The 16,267-nt window shown below is 43.7% G+C and overlaps 1 protein-coding gene across 7 annotated transcripts in view; it reads right to left on the bottom strand.

Moving 5' to 3' along the window:
- The window catches only part of LOC119653199 (nesprin-1), a 205,957-nt gene that overhangs the window by 124,801 nt on the left and 64,889 nt on the right, over positions 1 to 16,267 (bottom strand). For all 7 annotated transcript variants that reach the window (XM_038057765.1, XM_038057766.1, XM_038057767.1 and 4 more), the window contains 3 exons: positions 7,033 to 15,072; positions 1,809 to 6,968; positions 1,590 to 1,743 (listed from right to left, as the gene is read on the bottom strand). In XM_038057765.1, the coding sequence (XP_037913693.1) occupies positions 1,590 to 1,743; positions 1,809 to 6,968; positions 7,033 to 15,072 (13,354 nt within the window). The remainder of the gene's footprint in view (positions 1 to 1,589; positions 1,744 to 1,808; positions 6,969 to 7,032; positions 15,073 to 16,267) is intronic.

The following is a 16,267-nucleotide window of genomic DNA, read 5'->3' as shown; positions in this document are numbered from 1 at the left end:
ACCATTGCGATTGATAGCGGACGTAACGGGCTCGAACTACGATCTTTTGCGAAATCCCTGGAAGTTCAACTTGGTATGCATCGCAACACAAGGGAATTTGTTATTGCACTGGTCAGGAAGCGGAAGATGCCACAGAACGCGATGATTTCCGAAGTGTATACCACATCACCAAAGAACTTGTATATAGTCGCAAATCTTTCGATGGTCCTCTGAAGGACGATAAACGTTAACTCCTCGTCCACGATGACGAACAACTGAATCATATCCGGTGAGATTCCCCCTTTTGCGAATGAAGTGGCTAGTCACCGTAACGTGCGAATATGAATTGTTCCTCCAAGCAGAAGAGAAATCATTTCGACCATTAATGCCCTCAAACGGAGAGAAACCATTGGGCTTGACTGTTTCCCCGCAGCGTTATTTGTTGTTGCACTTACAGTTACTGCCGATCTGCTACTACTCCTACCATAAATTTCGGTATACCGAGGCGTTGGAAGCAAGGGATGATTGTTAAGATGCTTTAATTTGAGTGTGACAATTAGGATTTGCCGCCGCAAAGATACTAGCTAAAATAATTCTGGAATGCATCAAAGGACATGTCGAAAGCTTGATCAGCAGAGAGCAAGCGGGTTTCCACTCCGAGTCCTTATGCACTCATCACATCAATACTTCATTTTGAAACATCTTCGCTTCATTTGTTCTTCATTGATTTCGAGAAAACTTTCGATAGTATGAACAGAGAGTGTGTCTGGAGTACCCTACGCAGGAGGGTCATTACGGAAAAATAATCACTATTATCAGATCGACATATGATGAGGTAAAATGCCACTTGCTGTATCAATGTAAAATCTTAGAGGATTTTGAGGGGCAAAGCGGAATCCGCCAGGATTGCATTTTGGCACCTATGGTATATTATTTCTTCTTCTTGTGGATGACCTTGTTCATACTGCCTTATCTTGAGGACATGGAGGAGTTCAATGGACTATGTTACCTTTCGTCAAACACCTCCAGAACGCTGATCACATCTATTTGCTCTCTTAGGAGGTCCTTGACCTTGGCCAAATCGCTCTGGATTTGGAAATAGAGGCAGGTAGAGTTGAGTTGACGGTAAACACCAGTTTAACCAAGGTTCTCAGTTTGACGGGTCATCGAACTCCCCCTATTGGTGGGCAGAACATCGAAGGCGTTGGTAATTTATATATCTAGGAAGCGTTGCTTCTGCTGATGGTGGCACCAAACTTAATGCCGACCGACATGTCAACGGTACCAAATCTGTCTCCGTTGTTTTATCACAAATTTGAAAATCCAACACTAAGTTGCCATTGGTCCGCGCTATGGTCCTATATGAGGGGAAAGTCGTTATGCCACTTACTGGAATCCTCTATCCCAGGCTGTCCGAAGAGTTGGTCCCCTTGAAGCTACGTGATGCAGTGAGAGAGAATCGACGCTAACTCATGGTCATATTTAGTTATATGTTATTACCCATGACGTAATTAGAGAACTCTGATACTCAGGAAGGGTGGCCAGTACATCACATGACATGACATTAAACAAGCCTTTCTAAGTGCAACAAATGTGAATCGTCTACATACCTTGGGCTGCAGTCAATAGTTTTGTATAATTGGCCTGTACTTCAACGGCTTGATCGCGAACCCCAACACAAGCACTCTGTTCCATGAGAGCTTCGCAGGCGTCATTCAAGCCTTCAACAGCGTCCTTTTCAGCCAATACTTCGTCCAGGAATTTCTGCAAATAACCGAAAAAGATCCATTCAGCATAACCGACTTGTAACTCTACAACGAACCACTCACCTTGCACCGGGCCAAATCCTGATACATTTTTGACTCCGGCTCAGATTCCTTCTGGACGAATTGTAACATCGATTCGATACGTTTGTTTGTAGTGGAATATTTGTTGAGGAAATCGGCCCATGCTGCCAGGCATTCTTCCAGATTCCTCTGAGTGTTCTTCAGCAATACTTGAAGGGCATCCCAGTCAGCATGTAGTTGTTTGATCTCCTGTGCAATGATATCTTGGCCTTCACTACCGCTTGTGGCAATGACGTTTTGACTCAAGGACTCGGCATTGTCAAAGATTGACTTAGCCGCAGGAAGAGACCTTTCAATCTCCTTGAGTTTTTCCAAACGGTCTGTGACTTGGTCCTTCTCACCATGGCAATCGGAGCATTGCTCAATTTCTAGTCGAGTCTTGCGGAACCAATCCTGGATTTCTTGGTAGGCTTGTTTGTACTTCTCATGATTGTTGACTTGGTTTTCTAGGTTCTCTACAGCTTTGCCAACGGTTTCTTGAAGATTTTCGAATTTAGTCAATCCTTGACTGAAATCCATTCGATCGAGAGTGGTATCTGTGGCCAATCTGGCATTAATCTTCTCGATGGCGTCGCTGTGGCTGTTAATATCGCGCTGAATGCCACGGAATTTTTCCAAAGCTAGACGTTTTTCACTGAGGTCGTTCAGATATCCTTCAGTGCTTGGCATATTAGATTCGATTTCATCCAACCATTCCAAGAGAAGTTTGTAAATTTTATAGATTTCTTCGAGCTGGGCGGCACGGTTTGTCAGCGCTTGTCTTACTTCGTTGATTTGTTCCAGTAGTCGATCGAAGTCTTGTTTCAGGGTGTCGGTATCTTCTTGAACCTTGGCAGCGCCATTTGGTTCTGTATTGATGACAACCTTTTCTTTCAGTTCCATAAGATAACGAACCTTATTTTGACCTTGCTCGAATCCTTGGCGGATTCCTTTGACGGTACTGAGTTTGATTTGGACTTCACTGAGAGTGTTGGGAATATCTGCACAATTGTTGAGTTTTTCTTGTGTTTTTTCGATCCATGTCTGACATTCTTCATACAAGGCATGGTGTTGTTGATGTTCTTGGTATTGGAGCTCCAATCTGCGCATAACTTCCTTCGCCAATGTAAGAAGTGCATTGTACTTGGTGGTAATTTGGGTTATGCCGTTACTGATTCGGGTATCGGAGCAAGTTTCCAACAGTGTTTGGGCTTTGACATTAAGACGATCAAGTTCCTTCTGCCAATCGAAGAGGGTTTGCAAATGTCCTTGGAATTGTTCCAATGCATTCTTCTTCTGTGCCAAACTGTCTTGCAATTTAGTGTAGGATTGCACCAATGCTTCGGTTTTCGTCAACCATTCCAAGGCTTCGGCGTACTGATCTTGGTAGTCTGTCCATTTCACAATGCCAACTTCCAAGTAAGATTTGGCATTCTTCAAGGCTTCCATGTATGCATCGAATTCTTCCTGTAGAATAGCTACTTCCTCTTCAATTATCTCACGATCTTCAGGTTCAGCGACACGGCATGCGATCTCGCCTTGTTGCAAAACTTTCTCGAGTATTTTCTTACCTTCTGGTGCTTCACTTTCAAGGATTTTGAGTTGGGACGTTTTGGTGGCTAGTTCCTCCTTATCTCCTGTAGGTTCAGAGCACTTGCTCAAACGCTCCTTAGCATTACGGAGCCATTGGGCGAACTCGTTTCCAGCATCGAGAAGGGCTTGATGACGATCGATTGCATCCTTTTGCTTCTCGTAGAGATCCTTGGCTTGTTTGCTAAGAGTCTCGTATTTGGTTGAAATTTCACTGGCCGGTAAAGCTTGCTGCAAGTCAGATGCCTTTGACGTGACGGATTGAATCATAGGCTCAAACGATACAATGTCCTGGACAATGTTATTTGTCTGTCTGAGATTAGCCTTCCTTTCGCTCAGCCCACTGATGAGTCCCGGTTGTCCTTTCTTTGATTTGGCAATCTTCTGCTCGCAGGCTTGTTGGAGCTTAGCTTCACGATCGGTGATCCATTGTTGCAATTGGGTATAACTTGAACTGTAGTCGGCCCATTGGAGTAGACCCGTCTCGATGTGGACCTTGGCAGTAGACATTTTCTTGATGATGCGTTCCCATTCGTTTTGAAGGTCTCTAATTTGTGTGTTGATAACTTCACGACCATCTGAACGTGTGTTTCGCAAAATTTTCTCGCTGGTGTTGACTGTCATGTGGACTAAACTTTGTCCTTCATCGCGCTTCTTGATTAGGTCTTGAATCTGGTTCAAACGTTGGAGCAATTCGTCCTTGGAAGTGGCGGTTGAAGATTCACTGCAGGCACGGATGACTTCCTTAGCATGGTCAATCCAGTCATGAGCGTTTTTAAGATGCGTCTCGTACTCTTTATGCTGTTCGTAGTTGGTCTCAACTTTCTTGAGGACGTCTTTAGCCAAGTTAACTTGGACTTGGTACAACGAGTTCAAATGTCGCAATTGGCTGTTAACATAGGTATCCAAATGTGAGGTGAGTAAGGAACTTGCTGCTTTGTTGAAATCATCAATCTTAGATTTACCGCTCTCTAATTTGTTCAAAATTTCACGCATGTCTGCTACTTGCTTTTGTTTTTCGGGCAGGTTTGGTAGCAAGTTGACTTTATGATTTTTCACAAGAATATCAATTTGTTGAAGCCATTCAAGCAGGCGATCATATTCGTCCTTGTAAGTGCGCCATTGGGTTAGCGTCACCTCGAGGGATTGCTTTTGCTGGATGATTTCTCGGAAGAGCTCCTCGAAGCTCTCTCGCAACGAGCGAATATCGTTCCGAATCATGTCCTTGCCTTGTGGAGAGGTACTGGCCAAAACAACTTCGCCAGTATGGATTAAATGCTCCACAAGAAGTTCACCTTGAGCCTTTTTGTTCAGAAGAGCTTCCGTGGCAGCAACAGCGTTCTCAATTACTAACTTATCACTTAAGCTGCTCTGTTTCAGAGACGGGAACTTCTCACGTGCGCGTCCTATCCAGCTGCTGAGGTCATCATAGGCTTCTTTGTAGAGTCTGTGATCACGATATTGTTCTTCCCTTTCAGCAAGCAGTTTCTTAGCTTTATCTGACAATTGATCGAATTCATCGAAGATGGCTTGAGCTTGGAATGCTGCTTGACTTTGATGGGTACTCTTGAGCATCTCGGCCGCTTGTTCCTTCAAAGCATCGACTTCAATCTTTTCAACGCGCACCTTCTCTTCCACTGCCTTGATGCGATCTAATTGAGAGCGCTTCTCGGACATGGTGGTCTGGAACTCAGACAGTTCATTCAGTGCATTCTCAAGCCAATTGTTGGTTTTCTTGACGGCTTGAACTTGGTCCAAGAAACCGCTCCATTGGTTGATTGAATCATCCAAGTTTGCCTTGATATCAGCCATTCGGAGAGCAATGACCGACCAGTCCTCTTGGAGTTTTGCTAGACTCTTGTTTATATCAGGATGTCCCTGTGGTGCTGTGTTAGCCAGAACATTTTGGGCATGTTCGACAAGATGCTGGATTTTAGATGATCCTTCATCTTTGAGTAAGATCAGTCCTTGGATTGTAGCCAGTTTATTCTCCAAATCTTTCTGGGAGGTAGCACTTAGATCAGAGCAATAGTCGAGTTTCGATTTAATGTTGTCCATCCACTGAGCTGTCTGATCCATCTCATTATTGAAATCTTGATGAGTGGCAACGTATTCTTGCCAACGATTGACAAGGTCCTTGACCTTGTGTGATATTTGCTGGTACTTCATAACAAGCTCTGAAAGGTGTGAGTTGCGTATGTTTGCAGGATTTTTGTGAAGCTGCTGCACCTTTTCAGTTACGTTGTCAATCTCCAGCTCCTTGGCGCGGACGTCTCCTTGCAGTGTTTTCAATTCCTCAAGTTGGGCCTTTTTGTCAGGCAATGTGGGTTTCAAGTCAATAGCATGAAGTGTGTTGTCCACATCACGAATCCATTGTAGACATTGATCACGTAGGGCTTCATATTCCTTCCAGTTCTGCAATCGGGTTTCAATGGATGCCATGACTGATTCAATGGTGGACAGAAGTCCTTCCCATTCTTGCTGCGTGTTGTCAATCTGTGATTGGATGTTGACTTTTCCACTTTCAACTGTTCCAGGGATAACTTTCTCGCCTAGCATGCGCACTTGAGTTACTCTGGGGTATTCATCAGAAAGACTGGCTTGAAGATTCTTTAGACGATCCAGATTGGTATGCAAGGATACACATTCCAAATCCAAGTCACCCCACAGGTCAACAGTATTGTGGGTGGCCTCAATGAACTCTTGAATGTCCATAACAGCTTTGGAGTAGCTTTGATGATCATTCACATATTCTTCGTATTTATCTACGTAAGATTTGGCTCTATTGAAGTACTTGTTGAAGTTTTCAGTGATCGACTTAAGTTGTTCTTCAACGGGGCCTAACTTTTCAGGCAGGTTTCCGACTATATCTTGCAAATGGGACAATTCAGATTTGTGATTTTGAATGTCGTTGAAAACATCCCTGTAAGATTGTAACTTCGCCCGCTTCTCATCGAGTGTCGTTTTAAGTTCAATTTCAGCTGGCAACAGGGGCTCCAATGTACTCAGCCATGATTGCAACTTTTCGGCAATCTCGTCTAGGCCGCTCCACTTGTAGAGCTTCTCTTGGATGAGTTGCGATGTACTTCCCATATTATCGAACAAATGGTCGAATGCTTCCTGCAGTCCTTGCAATTCAGTCCGAATAATATCGCTACCCTCAGTTGTGGTCGTTGGGTAGCACTTCTCACCAAATTCAATGGCTCCATTGAGTAGCAAAGCCGCACTGTCCTGTTGAGCTTGAAGTTCCTGAATGGCTAATTGATTCTTCAGGAGGACCTCTCGTGATCCATTGGCTATGTCAGAGCAGCAGTCATTATATTTAGCTTGCGCAGTGGCGATCCAGTCGGAACATTGTTTGTATTTGTCAGCGTAGGTTTGATGATCATGGAACGCTTGTTCACACTTTCTCAAAATTTCCTTTGCAGTGGCGTGGATTGATTGGAATCGGGACGAGACTTGTTGTACACTTGCGGAAATCCTAGTTTCGCCACTGCTTTGGATCAAGTCAGATGACTCTTCTTTTAGTTTCTCGAACTCTGTCTCATTTTGTCGAATGTTGGTCATAAGATTCTGAAAGAAAGGGGAAAAAAACATTAAAACTTTCCATATTACAACAACTAAGCACGTATCTTACCTGGAACTTGTTGAGCTGCTCCTGTTTCTCCTCTAAAGATGACTTTGGCGAATAGCTCTTCAGGTCATTCTCTGTCGATTCTAACCACGAAATTAGCCGGTCTAAGTTAATCTCATGCTCATTCCACTGTCGAACGCGATTATCCAATCCATTCTTGAGGTCATTAAGAGCGATCGTGAATTTCTCAAAGTCCATCTCGAGATTAGCTAGATCCCGTTTCATCGCCTCTTGCGATCGGGGCGGAATAATATTCACGTTTTGAGAGATACAATCATCGAGCTCTTGCAATTTTCTTTTGCCTTCACCAAGTGAGTCCTGAATTTCTACGACCTTTGCTAGACGTGACTGTAAAACTGGCTTATTTCCGGAATAGTCAGAGAAGCTTGCCAGGCGATCCCAAAGGTTCTTCTGATAGTCTTGTTGAGCCTTTTGGAGGTCAGTGAATTGTTGGTAAACGTCGAATGCGGATTCAAGTTGTGCAAGTATTTTCGCGCATTCTTCGCTAACTTTCTTATATCGGTCACCGATTTCAGCAAGAGTTGCTTTCACTTTGCTGTCCTCACCTGGGCTAGTACCTTCCAGAATTCGGTTCGCCTTTTCATTAACATTTTCCAGAATTCTTTTATGTGAGTTTATGTCCTGATTGACTGCTTTAAATTTCAATAGCTTGGAACGTATTTCCTGGGCAGATGTCCATGTGTTTGGCACCTCGTTCTGAACAGTCTTCTCGACAGATTCGAGCCATGCCAAGGTTTGTCGTAGAATATCTTCGTAGTTGCTCCATTGCGTTGCTCGTGTCTGTTGCAATTTCTGGAGATCCTTAATTTGTTCGGTGATCTTTTCCCAGCGACTACGAACATCTCTTTCTTGCTGGCGAAGTACCTCTCGGCCAGCGGTCGATGTTTCGGGCAGCACCTTATCTAACCAGCCGTCCAGTGATACCAACATCTCATCTCCTTGTTCGCATTCCGATACCAAAATCTGTAGAAGGTCAGGATTGAAGGAGTCATCTTTAGTGACGTTCTCCAAATTTTTTTCGATTGATTGAAGCCAAAGGTCAAACTCATTAAGTTTGTCACTGAAGTTCTGGTGGTCCTCAGACAGTGCTTGCCATCTGTTCACTACTTCTTTGCTGAGAACTTGTAGGAGATTGTAGCGATTGGTTAATTGGGATACCAAGGTCTTTACACGATCTGCACCGCAATTGTTAAGGAGAGTGTGTGCATTGTCTGCAAACTTATCTACCTCCTTTTCCTTCTGTGCAAGTTTTTCACGTTCGTCCTTATAGGTGGTAAGTTGGGCGAGCTTCTCTTCGAGGGTGGATTTAAGTTGTTGATTGCGGAATACGCCCTCGATAGCGCGACACCACTTCGTAAGTTCATCAAGGGATTTCTCAAAGTCATTCCACTGGTTGAGCAAGTCCTTTTGTTTTCTTTCAATTCCTTCAACATCCTGGAAGTGACTTGTAATTGTTTGTTCAAGATCGGCGATTTCCTTCTCGATAGCTTCAATTCCTGCTGGTGAAGTGCTCTTCCGAACGATTTTGAACTGCTCCTTTATATCGTTGAGCAGCTTCTCAATTTCACTCTTATTTTTCATCATATCGTTCAGAATGGCTAATTTCCTGTTAATATCAGACTTCTCACCATAAGTGTCATCGCATTCAAGAAGACGCTCCTTCTCCTTTGTTATCCAGGACTTTGCGGCAGTCATCATGTTATTCAACTGACTATGAACGTCCACACAATTCTCCAAGTTATCTAGAAGTTTCTTCGACTTCTCGGCAATGTTCTTGAATAAATCCTTGATAGATTGGAGATACGAGTTCAACGATGTATCCTTCGTTTGTTCAACCAAGACTCCGGCTTTGTCACAAACGCTATCGACCAATGTATTATGGGTCATGATTTCTTGGTGTACCAACTTGTGGTTTTGCAGTTGGGCGCGCTTTTCTTGGAGGGTAGTTTTCAATTCTGTGTGAGTGCGCATTGTCTTCTCAATGTCCTTGAGCCACTTGCTGAGTTGCTCCTGGGTCATAGTGAATTCACTGAATTGTAACATGCAATGGTCAAGTTTTTGTGCTGCTGAGTGCAAATCATCTGTGTAATTGTCCCACTTAGTCCTCAAGTTCCTCAACTGTTGTCTGATGATTTCTCGGCCGTCAGGACTGGTGTGGGCGTATAACTTCTCACCACGATCCAAAATGGCTTCAAATGCAGAAGAGTCGGCAATTCGTTTCTCTGACATGTCCCGGATTTTATTCTGACGATCTTGCAAAACATCCAGATCACCTACGATCTCGTTGTTCTTCGCCAAATCTTCTATGTTTGCTTGAAGTTCCTTATCGAACTTGTCATACTCAGCATTGAAGTTCTTATGGTCCTTGACGTAGTTTTCGTACTTATTGATAGCCTCCTTGCACATGTTCTTCAAGGCTTGGTAACGAGTATTGAGGCGAGATAATTTCAGGTGCAAATCAGTTTCATTCTCAATCTCGTTCCCTTGATTCACTAGGTCAGTGATGGTAGGAGCGTGCTGGTCAATTTCCTTAGACAAATCATGGAGTTTCTTCAAATGAGCTTCCTTGGTCTCCACAGTGCTCTTCAGACTTTGGTCCTTAATGATTGCTTCTGCGTTCTTCAACCAAGTGTCAATGCTGTCAATGACTGTTTCGAACTCATCCCATTTAGTACACAACTGGCTCAATTTCACTTGCGAATCTTCACATAATGTTATGAATTCAAGCCATGCATTCTTTGGCTCCTGGAAGCTGTTGATTAGTGGAGGATGTCCGCTTGGGTGTGTTTGCTGAAGGACTACTTGGAGTTGCTTTTCGCATGCGTCAAAAATCTTAGCTCCTTCAGGCTTCTGCTGAATCAAATTTTCTACAATCACCAATTTCTCTTCCGCGCCTTCTTTTTCAAATGTAGTCTGACTGAGAATGTCAAGCGCCTCAGATTTGATTGTGTTAAGCCAATCCTGTGCCTTCTCCAGGATTTGGTTGTACGCTTCGTGGTTGACAATATATTTTCCTAGCGTCTCAATTCTGTTGTTGATCTCATTATTCAGTTTCTCGTATTCATTGATACTTTCCTCAGCTTTCCTTTCAGATTCGTCATCGGCCAAACTTGCAGCCTTGTCCTTAAGATGTTTAAGAGCATTCTTATGCAACGCAATCTCTTGAGCTTGAATCTTATAATTCTGTAGTGCATGTTTCTTAGCAGCCAAGGTAGGATAGAGTTCAGGTTCCTTGGACAACTTCGCGCTGCTTTGCTTCAGCCAGTTCGAAATTTGGCCGTAACTTTCATCGACAGAAGTCTTTTGAATAAGAACAGATTCTGTCTGTTGAAGAAGCGCATTTCCTTCGTCAACCAGATAGTCAAAGTTTTCACGCAATTTTCTCAAATCATTTCGGATTTTCTCCCTGTTCTCCACCGCGATCATCGGGAACAAGCTTTCACCGATTACGACGGCATTATTCAGGAGCGCTTGGCCATTTTCGAAAGTGTTGACAAAGTTTTTGATTGTCTGCAACTGTTGAGCGGTCGCTGAGCTTGAACCAGGTGATCCCATACGAGCCAACTCGATGAACTCGACCTTCGCGTCATCCAACCAATCCGCGCAGTGCTTGACAGCATTTTGATACTCGATGTTAGCCTTCTTCAGCGCATTGACCCGGTCGATATGCGCAATCAAGTTTTTACCAGCGTTTTGGTAGCGCGTCACCAAGTGTCCAACGAACTGTCCAATCCTAGCTTCAGGATTTTTCTCCATCAACGATTTCGATATCTTCTCCAACTTCTCAATTTCTGGTTTGTGCTGCTTGATGTCAGCATCCAAAGCGGCCAGGTCAGCCAGCTTTTTGTCAGCTTGCGGTAAATCTATCTGGTTTGCAGTCTCCAATTTGATCTTGCCCTCTATATCCCTTAACCAAAGTGAATTGATCTCACTGATGGTATCATATTCACTCCATAAGTCAACGTTTTCATCAAGGACTGATTTGATTTGGTCATAGTCCGAACGAAGCTTATCGATATCTTCATTGATCTTATCCATTTCAGCACGAAGAGCCTTAACATTTTCTGGGGAATCTATTTTCTCCAAATTCTTCAGAGAGTCTGCAACATTTACTCGAATTGCTTCGCATTCAAGTAAGCCCTTTTGTGCTTCCTGGAGAGAGGATTTCTTTACGTCTAGGTTATACTTGTCACTTGTGGTCTCTGGGGTGCACCAAGCAATCTTTTCTTTCTGTGCAACGATCATTCGCTTCACCATACCAGCTTTGTCTCCATGGAACTTTTTCAAGAACTGGAGAAGTGAATTTTCAATTTTCTTAGCATAGGAGTCAACGCCTTCATAGCGTTTCAGCACGTTATTCAGCTCCTTAGGTATTATGGATTCAGAGAAAGTTGGATACACGGCTTTCATCTCATCAACGCGTATCCTTAAGTTATCAATTTCATCTCCAGAATTGTCTAGTTCTGCTTTGAGTTTTCGGCATTGCTGTAAGCGTTCAATCACTTGATTATTATCCCCAGACATGTCATCGTACTTATTGAACAACTCTCTGAATTCACCCACTTTATCGCCGGCTTGTCTGATCTTCTTTCTAAGATCCTCTTCTTGCTCGTTGAATGAGGACGTAACAGACTCCAAGCGATCGGCATTATGCATGACTTCAGCAAACTGTTCAGACAATAATTGATTAAGGGCTGTAAGCACCGGTATTGGTGCATTATTGTTAAGTCTAGCCAACTCTCCAGTCTTCTCTAAAACGCTCTGCCTCAACGCCTGGTATGTCGGAACCTCGGCCTTGTATTTAGTGAGGCGCATCGGACCAGACTCAATTTCAATTGTATTATCGGCAGCGTCACAGAGGGACTGATTGGTATCAGAGAGCCAGGATTGCAATTCGTTCTTAGCATCTTCGATTTGCTTCCAAATAACAGACTGCGTGTCGTAGACGTGCGCCTTTTTGGTGGCTTTGTCATGCAAGTCTTGCCATTGAGTCTTCATTTGGTCCACTTCTGATTGAATCTCAACAGGGACTACTTCACCGACCATATCGAACAGTCTTCCGATGCTCGTTGTTTTGCGGTCAATATCATCCAAGTGGACCTTTCCTTTCCTCACTTGTTCTTGGATCTTTCTGATTTTCTCAGCTGCCAGTCGCAATTCGGTTTCATCCTTCATTTCTGTGGGTAAAGTGTTGTACATGTCTTCAGCCTTTTTGATTTCTGTATCAAATTTGTTTTTCAACTGGGCGTAATCCTTCAGGGCTTGGCTGAGGAGACCATACTTTTCAATACGATCATTAATCTCCTGTTGAAGCGCACTCCAAGTTTTATCCAGAGCTAATAAAGTCTCCTGAATCAAAGGCATGTTCTCAATATCATCTCGCATGAGGACAGTTCCTTCGTCGTTGATTTTGTCCTTGAGGTTTGCATGGCTCTGAATCGCATTGTTCAAAGTCATCAGGTCGGAAATGATCTGATCAATATTCGACATATTCGGCTTCAATTGTAGTATCTGATCCAACTTATTTTGATTTTCAACAAGTTGCTGAGCCAGGACCTTTTGCAGATCGGTAAACTTGGTCCTTCGCTCATTCATGTCATCAATGGCGCGTTTCTGGTTGCAAGTTCTTAGTTTCAAATTTTCCACTTTACATTCCAAGTCGTTGATGCATTGCAATGCGCTCAGAGGCTTACGATTTACCGAATGACAGAGCTGAAGCACTTGACTATTGTCAACCTCTCTCGCTAAGTCCTTCCAGTAGGGAATACTCTTCTCGATATTCTCGACTTCCTCCACGATGGTTTTAAGGACAGAGCTGTCGATTTTGCCCGGTTTTTCAAGCTGTTGTCGCAAATGGTTGAGGTGATTTTCAGTTTCATTGTTCCAGCTGAGAAGTTCGTTCCATTTCTCAAGGGAAGCTTTCTTCTGCTGAAGATCATTGTCTAGATCCTGGAAGCGACTCACCAGTGTTGCATAAGAATCTTGTAGTGCATGGGCTTCTTCTGGGGTGGCACCAAGCGAAAGATTCTTCACTTCTTCATAGATTGCGTTGAAGACATTCCTCTTATCTCCATGCTCCTGCATAAGTGCATGAATAGTCAGCAACTTGGCTTCTACCGATTCTGGATTAATTTCAGAAATTTGTCCCGTTTGGGCGCGGATTTGGTCCATCCAATCACTGAAGTTCGAGATCTTGGCATTGAAATCTTGTCTCTCCATGATAGCATCCGAAACTTGGTTGATTTCAGCACGAGTTGCTTCCGACAATTTATTGAGTTTGGCCTTCATTTGGTTAACGCGCTCCTTGACTTGAACAGCACCTTCGGGGGTAAGGTTCAACGCAATATGGTCGCCATGTTGACTGAGAGCAATGAGCTTGGCTTGTTGCTCGGAAATTTCATTGTTGTAGGACTTCAATTTGACTAGCTCTTTCTCTAGTTTTTCAACATGTGGGGTGTTGACAATTGAAGGCCGTTTCGCCATAAGCCTCTCTCCATTATCCAGCCAAGTTTGCAGTTTATGGGCATCGGCATCAAAGGATTGCCAATTGACGACCAGTTTATCAAGTTTTGTCGTAGCTTGTTTGGCATTTTCATGTACAGAAACCCAACGCGAGTGGAGGGCATCGAGTTCGTCCGGTGCATTTGTTTTGCATGTCATCTTATGACCAATCACCGCGATATGCTGCAAACGGTCAAGTTGTGCCTTGCAATTGTTTTCAAACTGTTGCGCCTGCTGTTGAAGTTGTACAGCTTCTGCAAGCGACTGCGGCCTGGTTGGTATATTGATAACTTCAATTTCACATTTCTCAACCAAGGGCTTAACATCCTGGATTTCAGCTTGATATTTCTTCCAGTGCAGCAGGTCCTCTTGTATAGCATGTGATTGAGAGTCAACACTGCGGTTAATGGCACTCAAAGTTTCTTGTAGTTTGAAGATTTCACTCTTGAGGCGTTTCGCTTCCGCCATGTTGCCTTCTTTTGGTGCCAGTTCGCTTGCGCTGGCTCCTAGATCGTCGCATTGCTTCATCTTCTCAGCAAGGATTGAACGGAATGTATTGACTTTGACTACCCTCTCCTCAGGCATTAGGTTTTCAGCCTGCATTTCTTGAATCATCTTGGGTGCCACTCGACTTGCCCACTCCTTGAGATCAGCCAATCGAGATTTGTAGCTGTTCCACTTAGCACTGTAGTCTTCCAAGTAAGCAACGCGATCCTTCACATTCTCCATTGTATTGAAGAATACCTTCTCAAGCTCAGTGACTTCTTTGGCGATCGCTGGTCGTTTGTCAATGGCTGCTAGTGGCTTTAATTGTTCACTCAGTTGGTGGAACCTCGGAAGTAGCTCCACTGATGCATGTTGTAAGGAAGCATTAAGCTCTCTCTTTTTAATCAAATCAGTGCTAACGTTCCTTGGATCTGTTTGCAAAGGCGTGATGGATCGAAGCTCAGTTTCAGCATTGCGGAGGATATCCAGAATACTGTTTTGCTGATCAACGAAATCATTCCAAACAACTTGTGTACTCTTGAGTGATTTCAGATGATCGACAGTTTCAGTGTAGGTATCGTTCCAGCCAGTTTCTAGCTCCTTGACCTTATCTTGCATGAACGATGGAGCGTGGACGTCTTTACTGAGGTCCTTTCCTCTTTGCAACATGGACATGATATGTGGTCGTTGATGGTCCAATTGATCGATAGCGTATTGCTGTTCTTGAATCATTCTGTTCACCTTCTCCAGGCTGTCAGGTTGTGGAGCATTTACGGTTTGATCACGAACTCTTTCTAGCAAACAGACGACTTCATGGACTTCACGTCTGTAGGTGTAGCATTTGGAGAAGACTTCTGTTTTGACCATTGTAATTTCGATGGTTGGAATCAGGTTTTTGTATCGGTTTATGAGAGCTTCCAATTTCTTTTGCTCCACGGCAGATTCCTCCTCTGTTGCGTAAGATAGAAGCGAGTCTAGAGTCTTCACTAACCACTTCATATCTTCACGCTTATTCTCAGCATCGTGACAAATTTTCTGTAAAAGAAGTTATTAGATGAAACAAATTGGAGCGAAAAATAAATATTCAATTCCGAGCAACCAAGCAGTGTTGCCAAAAGTTCTATCAAAATTTTATAGTAAGTGGATCCATGCAAGCGAAAGATGCTCTCGTTCGCGGGTTACTGCAGAAAACAATTGCCCTACTTCTCTGCGAAAACAAGTGAAACTGCAGGCCGTCTTAAGATACGAGACCAGCCAGGGTTGACTGTATAATTCACAAGAGGGAAGAATGCACGACTGACCGAAGCCTACGACTACTTTAAGAAAGCCATAATCGTAAGGTGGCACCAAAAAGCTGCAAACTATGGCCACCGCTATACGTGGAAACACTGACAGTAACATGCTTAAAGGGAGGGAAATCCTTTGAATACTTCGATCCTTTACATATCACTTAACAAAACTTCACGTGACGCATGGATCCGCACCGTATCCTGAAAAATGACAGGTACGAGACTTCGCGGGAACCTACTGACAAATCAACACCCGAGCTAAACCTGGAATTGAAACAAAAAAAAAAAAAATAACGGGTCGAGGCCGCGCGTATGGAGCTATAAGACTGGACTAGAGTGCCGTGATCGAGAGGAAAGATCCACGTAAGATCGCATGCTCAATCGGGGTTTCTCCTTACTTAGAGGTATAATGGATGCGGCGTTTTAAATTCTCTTCTTCACCAACAATTTGAATGATTTAAGGATGCCTCGCGCCTCATTGTCTATCTGAGGCAGGAGAAACATCTATTGAAGATCGGGGATCTTCCCTCTCGATCGCGGGACTCGGGTCCAGAGTTCTACAGCTCCACGTGCGCATCCAGCTGTTACTTTGTTTTCAATTCCAGGTTTAGCTGGCGTTTTGATCTTTCGCTAGATTTGTTGTTAGTTTTTAGGATCCTACGGAATACTTTGATGGAGCTTTAATATATGCAAGCGGACCTTGAAGGTCAATTTCGCCAACTTTCTTTTGTTTTTTTTTCAGGTTTTAGGATAGCTCTCCCTTCTTGGTCGGCTGAGCCACGCAGGATGGTTTTTTGGCCTTCATCAGTTTCATTTAGTCATTCCTTTACAACGCAGGCCCCGTCTGCGTCTGTGTTCAATTCCAAAATCTCTAACCAGTTGCATCCCTTCTTGCAGATAAGTATTAACGTGGACATACATGCATCCAGAGGGGTGGGTAT

The sequence above is a fragment of the Hermetia illucens genome, chromosome 3 (assembly GCF_905115235.1).
Source record: "Hermetia illucens chromosome 3, iHerIll2.2.curated.20191125, whole genome shotgun sequence".
NCBI classification, from domain to species: domain Eukaryota; kingdom Metazoa; phylum Arthropoda; class Insecta; order Diptera; family Stratiomyidae; genus Hermetia; species Hermetia illucens.
The sequence above is the reverse complement of the archived record's forward strand: the minus strand, read 5'-3'. Positions and strand labels throughout refer to the sequence as shown.